The 9,408-nt window shown below is 49.0% G+C and overlaps 1 gene segment (V, D, J or C); it reads left to right on the top strand.

Annotated features, from left to right (window-relative positions):
• The first annotated feature begins 7,627 nt into the window (after positions 1–7,627).
• On the top strand, positions 7,628–8,387 carry LOC117885504. The segment is given in 2 exon segments: positions 7,628–7,730; positions 7,816–8,387. Coding segments are annotated over 2 exon segments (618 nt in total).
• Positions 8,388–9,408: the final 1,021 nt, after the last annotated feature.

Genomic DNA, 9,408 nt, shown 5'->3' on the forward strand with positions numbered 1-9,408 from the left:
GCGGGGGGGGGGGGAGCAGGTGGGGCCCGGACCCTCAATATTGCTGGAGCCAGGAGGAGGAGTCAGAGAGGGAGAAAAGGCTCCATTTTCTTGTGGGTATGCTACTGCACCCGGCCCGTACCGGCTTACTTTCACCTCTGGATTCATGTCAGTGTATTTCCTTGGGGATGATTAGGAAGTGGGGATGGGCAAAGGGGTGGGGACTATGCTGAGCGTTTCCTCACAAACAGTAGATAAGGAGTGTACAGATTCCACCATTCAAGGCAGCAGTTGTTTTGATTTGGGGCTGGTAAAACAAATGTCTGCCAAACTTGATATCATGAAAAAAAATACTGGTATTCAAAAGTGGCTGAGCTATTTTATTCAAACATTCTGAAAAATTCACCTTTAGGCAGAGAACAAGCCTGGAAAATTTCAGGTGGAAAAAGTGAAGGTTTCAGAGTTATGAATGACTAACTGAAAACTCCAGGGGCTAGGATGGACACCTTCAGGAACCATCACTCTAGCGTGTCATGGCCACATCCCATTACGCTGTAACCCTAACACTCCTTGTGGAGAAGCTGGGGCATTGTATATCAACACGGCTCCATTGCGAGCTACTCTATAGCCTCCCTGACAGCAAACTTCCTTCACCTCTTGGAACCCATTAGCATCCAAAGTCAGCAGCCTCACCACCTCTCCCTCTGTACCCTTCCTGTCACTCCCGTGCATTTGTCTGTTCACTCCCCATACGGGCCACCACTTCTCACACCAAGCCCGTGGAGGGGTTGTTGGCAGCGGAGATCACATCTGGGATCTCTGGATCTTAACTCAGGAGCAAGAATACGATTTAGTCATGGATGTCACGGATTCTGTTACTTTAACAGACTTCGGTGACTTCTTCAGCTGCAGCCAGGACTGGAGCTGTCAGTGTTGGGGGCTGCCAGCAGCCACGGCCAGGGCTGTCCCCACCCCATCTAGTGCCAGAGCTGTGCCCCCTCCCCCACCCAGTTAGACAAACTAAGACTGGAAATAAAATGTGCCTTTTTAACAATGAGGGTGATTAACCATTGGTGCAAGCTAATGAGAGATGTGGCAGGTCTCAATCCATCACTTGAAGTCTTTAAAATGAGATTGGGTGTCCAAGAGATTTGCACTAGTGCAACCAGAAGTGATTGGCTTGATGTAAGAATCCCTGGGTGACACAGTCTGGCCGTCCCTTCTGGCTTTAAGATCTGTAGGGAAATTTTTTTTTTAACCAAACCTCTCCAAACCCCTGTTCTGTTCATTTCCAGCCCAGCATGAATTTCATTCCATCTAAGATATCAACCAGCCTTTTGATTGTTTCACGGCTCACCACTCTTTGTTCTGATATCTTCCAGGTTCAGGATGTCACCTTCAGAGCCATGAAAGAGCTGCACGTTGCCAGTAGGAAGTTTAACAGCAAAGGAAAGAGAGAGCAGGTACAGAACGGCAAGCTGTGCCCAGGATGGCAGTCCTGTAGAGGGGCAGACAGGAGATAGGAGTCAGATACTAAAACCTTCCCACACCGCAGAGCTTCTGACTGAACTCTCAGTACTGAGCCCATCCATATAGTCACTGGATCAACCTGGGTTCCACTGAAGAACAGAACTTTCTATATCAAAGACAGAGCTTGAAAGAGGAAAGCTGCTTTTTCCACATGCCTTAGGCCTGGACTCCCTCCTAATCCTCATTTTGGCCTTGATTCAGCAAAGTGCTTAAGGATGGGCTTAGTTCTCAGGCCTGTGGTATAGAGGAATTCAGACTTGATGGTCCAAGTTGTCCTTCTGGGCTTAAAATCTATTATTCTATGAAAAATGTTAGGAAAAGGGTGATGGGGGCGTCACCAGAGACTTAAACAAAGGCCTTATCTTGGCTGGGAAAAAGATTGAGTTTAGGTTGAGCTTAGTTAAGATGAGCCAGCTAGGCCAGACCTAAACGCAACCACTTTGCCTCATCAATATACACCCCAGAAGGTTACTCCATTTTCTTCTTTCCCTCACAGCCTAAAATGAGGACATGAAGAAAGCCTCCTACAATTCGTGATCAACCCGGATACTGGGGAGAGCCATAGCGGAATCCCAAGTTGCCGGGTCTCTTTGACAGGTTGCAACCTTCTTCATCCTGGCAAAGACCTTCCGTTCATTCTGTGATGCTGTCAGGGGTTTACAATGCCGTATAAGTAAGTGATTAAATTGATGCTTTATTGTTTTCTTTTTATTTCACCTTTACATTTCTAAGAGCCCTGTTTGCAGAATTCTGTAGCCATTTTGCTCTGAGAGTTGCTTCTGCCTGTCCTAGATAAAACTCACACACACCCATTGTGCTCCTTCATGGTGACTTCACTGTTGTTCTTTCTGACCAATATTTTTCTTAATCTAACTAAAGTCATTTTAGACTGAAAGTACATGCTGTGTATGGAAACAAACATATATCTCTGCACATTGACAGGAGCTTCTGTTTGATACTGTTAGATTTTAACTGAGCATTCAAGTTAATGGCAACAAGTTCTCAGCACAATAGCATGGAGTAAACTAGGAAAGACTAGCAGATGCTTCCACCCACACATTCAGTTATGCAGCCAGAAACAAAGAGATCAGCTCAACTCACCCATTCTGAGATGGTGTTACTGAGCAGCTGATATGGTGTTAGAAACCTTGAAAGTCCTCTTCAGCTTTCAAACTCAGGGCTGAGGATTCATCCATTTATACAAGAAACTCCACAACCAATTTATCATTGTTTAATCATTAATCAATCATCAACAATTTAACTCCATGTTATACAATTTTATCACACGGCCCTGAATCCTGCTTCAGGGTAACATAAGGTATTTTTCCTGATTCCCTCAGCAGAAATGATAAATCTAAAGAAGGCATCTCAAGGCCACTCATAAAACCCACAAGTGGCAGCTCTCTCACACTTTGTTTGTCCCTGACAATTATTTGCAAACACAATGAATAGAAATGGAAAGGACCAGCAGCAACCCCTGTTACCTAGCAGCTGTGTGTTCTTGGGGAACCAGGGTGCAGTACCCAGCCTGTCTGACTCACGAAAGCCCTCCCTCTGCTTGAACCAAAACCAATCAGAAAAAAGACTTACAAAAAGCAATGAAAAGGCTGTGGGAGAAACACCTAAACCCCTTGGATATGACATACAACTGTCTTGATGATGATTGCTATCAGCTGTAATATGCTATTTTCTGCCAATCACCCAGTATTGTCTGCTAAGCACCCAGAAGAGGCTGAGGGTGATCTGGGTGCTGGCAGATGTGGGGCTGCATTGCTACATAGCAACAGCCCCGTGCCTTTTGGCAGAAGATGGTATATTATGACTGGTATCCATTGTCATCATACTGCAGTGGCTATCAGTCATGCTGCACTGTCGGCTGCCAGCTTAAGATGTAAAAAATAGATTTCTGTATTCATTTGCTTCCTCTCCCTCTATGAAATCAATGGCCTGCTAAACCCAGCAATTTCAGTTTAATCTTTGGGGGGACCATTCTGTGTGATAGTTGTTTGTGTTTCTCCCTGATGCACAGCCACCTTTCTTGATTTTAATTCCCTGTACCTGTATGCCATGTCATCACTTGGCCCTCCCTCCCTCCTTCCCCTGGTCCATCAGATACTAGTTTCACGCCTTTTTTCAGACCAGACGCCATAGCACTGGGATCATGGAGCCCGTTCAGATCACCGTGGCAATTATGAGCACTATGAACACCACGCGCGTTGTCCTGGAGTATATGCAGAGCCAGGACATGCCAAAGCGAAACCCGGACCAGCCGAGGAGGCGATTGCAGCGCGGCGACGAGAGTGATATCTCTATCTTGGCACCGGAGCACCAAGCCACCGAATACATAAACCGCAAGGGGTACTTTTCAATGCTGCTGCAAGCCCTGGTGGATCACAAGGGACGTTTCACCAACATCAACGTGGGATGGCCGGGAAAGGTACATGATGCTCGCATCTTCAGGCACTCTGCTCTGTTCGAAAGCTGGCGGAAGGGACTTTCTTCCCGGACCAGAAAGTAACCGTTGGGGATGTTGAAATGCCTATTGTGATCCTTGGGGACCCAGCCTACCCCTTAATGCCATGGCTCATGAAGCCGTACACAGGCAGCCTGGACAGGAGTCAGGACCTGTTCAACTACAGGCTGAGCAAGTGCCGAATGGTGGTGGAATGTGCATTTGGACGTTTAAAAGCGTGCTGGTGCAGCTTACTGACTCGCTCAGACCTCAGCGAAAAGAATATCCCCATTGTTATTACTGCTTGCTGTGCGCTCCACAATATCTGTGAGAGTAAGGGGGAGACATTTATGGCGGGGTGGGAGGTTGAGGCAACTCGCCTGGCCGCTGATTACGCGCAGCCAGACATCAGGGCGGTTAGAGGAGCACAGCAGGGTGCGGTGCGCATCAGAGAAGCTTTGAAAACCAGTTTCATGACTGGCCAGGCTATGGTGTGAAACTTCTGTTTGTTTCTCCTTGATGAACCCTCTGCCCCCCCCCACCCGGTTCACTCTACTTCCCTGTAAACCAACCACCCCACCCTCCCCTCCCCACTTCGAGCACCGCTTGCAGAGGCAATAAAGTCATTGTTATTTCAAATTCTTGCATTCTTTATTAATTCATCACACAACTAGGGGGAAAATTGCCAAGGTAGCCCGGGATGGGTGGGGGAGGAGGGAAAGAAAAGGACACACTGCATTTTAAAACTTTAACTCTTATTGAAGGCCAGCCTTCTGATGGTCTGGCAATCATCTGGGGTGGAGTGACTGGGTGGCCGGAGGCCCCCCCATCGTGTTCTTGGGCGTCTGGGTGAGGAGGCTATGGAACTTGGGGAGGAGGGCTGTTGGTTACACAGGGGCTGTAGCGGCGGTCTCTGCTCCTGCTGCCTTTCCTGCAACTCAACCATACGCTGGAGCATATCAGTTTGATGCTCCAGCAGCCGGAGCATCAACTCTTGCCTTCTGTCTGCAAGCTGACGCCACCTATCGTCTTCAGCCCGCCACTTGCTCTTTTCATCCCGCCATTCAGCCCGCCACCTCTCCTCTCGTTCATGTTGTGCTTTTCTGTAGTCTGACATTGACTGCTTCCACGCATTCTGCTGTGCTCTTTCAGCGTGGGAGGACATCTGGAGCTCCGTGAACATATCGTCCCGCCTCCTCCGTTTTCTCTTTCTAATGTTCACTAGCCTCTGCAAAGGAGAAACATTTGCAGCTGGTGGAGGAGAAGGGAGAGGTGGTTAAAAAAGACACATTTTAGAGAACAATGGGTACACTCTTTCGTTACAAGGTCGCATTTTTCCTCTTATAGTGAGGGCCTGCCAGTTTCATGTGAGAGATCACTCACGCAGTGCCAGGCAACAGATTTCGGCTTGCAGGCAGCCATGGTAAGCCACAGTCTTTTGGCTTTTTTAACCTTCTTAACATGTGGGAATGGTTTCAAACAGCAGCGCCCTCATTTCCCATACCAAGGATGAATTGGGTTGGCCATTTAAAATGGGTTTGCAATGTAAAAGGAGGGGCTGCGGTTTCCGGGTTAACATGCAGCACAAACCCAACTAACCCCTCTCCCCCGCCACACCCAATTCTCTGGGATGATCACTTCACCCCTTCCCCCACCGTGTGGCTAACAGCGGGGAACATTTCTGTTCAGCAGAGCAGGAACGGGCACCTCTGAATGTCCCCTTAATAAAATCACCCCATTTCAACCAGGTGACCGTGAATGATATCACTTTCCTGAGGATAACAAAGAGCAATAAGGAATGGATGTTGTCTGCATGCCAGCAAAGACCGGGGCCATACGCTACAATGCTTTGTTATGCAATGATTCCAGACTACGTGCTACTGGCCTGGCGTGGTAAAGTGTCCTACCATGGCGGACGGGATAAGACAGCCCTCCCCAGAAACCTTTTGCAAAGGCTTTGGGAGTACATGAAGGAGAGCTTTTTGGAGATGTCCCTGGAGGATTTCTGCTCCATCCCCATACACGTTAACAGACTTTTCCAGTAGCTGTACTGGCTGTGATTGCCAGGGCAAATTAATCATTAATCATTAAACACGCTTGCTTTTAAACCATGTGTAATATTTACAAAAGTACACTCACCAGAGGTTCCCTGTGTGCCCTCAGGGTCTTGGGTGAGTTCGGGGGTTACTGGTTCCAGGTCCAGGATGACAAATATATCCTGGCTGTTGGGGAAACCGGTTTCTCCGCTTCCTTGCTGCTGTGAGCTGCCTACATTACCTCCATCCTCATCTCCCTCGTTCCCCGAACCCTCTTCCCTGTGTGCTTCTCCATTGACGGAGTCATAGCACACGGTTGGGGTAGTGGTGGCTGCACCCCCTAGAATGGCATGCAGCTCCGCGTAGAAGCGGCAAGTTTGCGGCTCTGCCCCGGACCTTCCGTTTGCATCTCTGGCTTTGTGGTAGGCTTGCCGTAGCTCCTTAATTTTCACGCGGCACTGCTGTGCGTCCCTGTTATGGCCTCTGTCCTTCATGGCCTTGGAGACCTTTTCTAATACTTTGCCATTTCTTTTACTGCTACGGAGTTCAGCTAGCACTGATTCATCTCCCCATATGGTGAGCAGATCCCGTACCTCCCGTTTGGTCCATGCTGGAGCTCTTTTGCGATCCTGGGACTCCATCACAGTTACCTGTGCTGATGAGCTCTGCGTGGTCACCTGTGCTCTCCACGCTGGGTGAACAGGAAATGAAATTCAAGCGTTCGCTGGTCTTTTCCTGTCTACCTGGTCAGTGCATCTGAGTTGAGAGTGCTGTCCAGAGCGGTCACAATGAAGCACTGTGGGATACCTCCCGGAGGCCAGTAACATCGAATTCCGTCCACACTACCCCAATTCCGACCCACAAAGGCCGATTTTATCACTAATCCCCTCGTCGGAGGTGGTGTAAAGAAACCGGTTTAAAGGGCCCTTTAAGTCGAAAGAAAGGGCTTCGTCGTGTGAACGTGTCCAGGCTTAATTCGATTTAACGCTGCTAAAGTCGACCTAAACTCGTAGTGTAGACCAGGCCTCAGATTATTCCCATGCTTGGAAAGGCCGAACCATCATCACTACAGAAAAAAACAAACAAAACAAAACAACAACAAAAAACAAAAGCAAAAAACAAAACTAAAACCGAGGAGTCCAGTGGCACCTTAAAGACTAACAGATGTATTTGGGCATAAGCTTTCATGTATAAAAACCCACTTCTTCAGATGCAGCAGTGGGCTTTTTACCCAGGAAAGCTTATGCCCAAATAAATCTGTTAGTCTTTAAGGTGCCACCGGACTCTTCCTTGTTTTTGTGGATACAGAGTAACGCGGCTATCCCCTGATACATCTCTACAGACATGTCCAAGAACCACGTCTCCCTGCAGCCTTTGACAATACCAGATATGATGCCCAGAGCCCAGCACGAGCCCTGAGCCACCCGGGTCATTCCAATTTCCGCTGAAAAACCCTATGATTCAAAGTCAGTAGCTGTGGATCTGAATTTTGTGTCTCCTTTGTGCAAAGCACAGACCATTCTCATTTCCCTTTCAACCCCTTTCCTCTCTTATATCCGCTGGGTAAAACCTGCATGCAAATGCCTGCCCATGCGTCTCCTGTATAAACACAAACTCCTGGCCATGGAAAGCTCAGACGCTCTTGCGTTTCTAGCTGAGAGAGGCTGTGTTCTCTGACAGTGCAATCATGAAATCCATACTTAGATTCCTTCTACTGTTGGCCACCCCCTGGTGTGAGTATTGGGTGGGACCGATCTGCACAGCACCAGGGGATGAACGGGTTGTGGGATTGTTCACATGGCTCTGTCTTTTCCACAGGGGTCCTGTCACAAGTGCAGCTGGTGGAGTCAGGGCCCGGGACTGTAAAACCCTCAGAGACTCTCAGCCTCACCTGCTCCATCTCAGGCGCCTCCTCGGACACCCTGGGCAGTAGTTGTTGCTGGTGGCACTGGATCCGGCAGAGTCCCGGGAAAGGGCTGGAATGGATGGGGGATATAGAGGAAGGGGGAACAAAATACTACGCCTCTTCCCTCCAGAGTCGCATCACCATCTCCGAGAACCCTTCCAAGAACCAGTTCTCCCTGGAGCTCGGCTCTCTGACAGCTGCAGACACCGGCACCTATTACTGCGCCAGGAGCTACACAGTGACACAGAGCAAAGCAGGGACTCGTACAAAAAGGGGAAGCGAATTTCTAGTCAGCCGACATGAACATTCAGTTAGTGCTGTAGGGCATGAGACAGACAGACGAGGCATTGCCGACAGGGGGATTTCAGGAGCCACCCTGCGTTTCTTCCCCTGCATCCCACGCTACCAGCCCCTTCCACTAAGGGATTTTACACGCTCCGCTTCCCTGCGCTTCCCGCTGAAATATGCACTGGGGACTCACTGAGACTGGGGTGACGGTGACATTAATGGTGAGATACTCTGGTTCTCAATACCAAAAGATGCTCAACACCTGCATCTCTGAGTGACATCAGTCACAGCTGTGGGCGATTGTCCACTTCTGGGAGTCAGGCTCCCTGTGACTCATGTTGGGCCCTGAAATATTCAGTCTCCCAAACTCAGACACCGCGTTAGGAAATGTTGCCCCAGGGGAGCCAATGTCAGAGGTGCTAAGCGGGCACTGCTCTGCCTGAAGTCAGTGAGAGCTGCAGGGGCCCAGCACCTCAAAAAATCAGCCTTCGAGCTGCAATGCATTATGGGAGGAGGGATAGATTTAGGGGAAAGGCGCGGGACTGACTTAAGGAGATTCGGGTTCAGTTCTGGTCTCTGCCAGACACTGCCTGAGAGAAAGTGGGTAACTCAGTTCATCTCTCTCTCTGCCCAGTCCCCATCTACAAAAAAAACCCTTCTCACTTGGGCGTCACTCCCACATCCCGCCAGCGAGAAACGAGGCCTTTCTTTAGCAGCAGCTGCAGCTCTTGATATGGCCAGATGGGGGCGCTGCTCCCAAGTACAATGGAATCCTACAGCAGTCACGATCAGGCAAGAAGCTGAGTCAATTATCCAGCAGCCTGTGTGGGGACAGCCCATAATTCCCGGGGTCCTGTCATATCATTCCCTGTTTCCAGGGCTTCAGGGGGTGTGACAAGTCTTATCAATGTAGGGAAAGGACCAGGAATCGGAGAGACTTCTGAAAATTAAAGGCAATATCATGATATTGATTTTATCTCAAAGGAACAACAACTTTATAATCACAATAACAAAGAGGAGGTGCCCAAAACTATGGTGATGGGCATCAGTAAAAGAACCTAGTCTAGTACATAGGACCAGCTATACAGGGTCAGAGCAATGGTCCATCTCACCCAGTAGCCTCTCCTCCCATAGTGGCCAATGCCAGGTGCTTCAGAAGGAATGAACAGAACAGAACAGGGCAATTTATTGAGTGATCCATCCCCTGTTGTCCAGTC

This window comes from Trachemys scripta, chromosome 12, assembly GCF_013100865.1.
Source record: "Trachemys scripta elegans isolate TJP31775 chromosome 12, CAS_Tse_1.0, whole genome shotgun sequence".
Taxonomy (NCBI): domain Eukaryota; kingdom Metazoa; phylum Chordata; order Testudines; family Emydidae; genus Trachemys; species Trachemys scripta.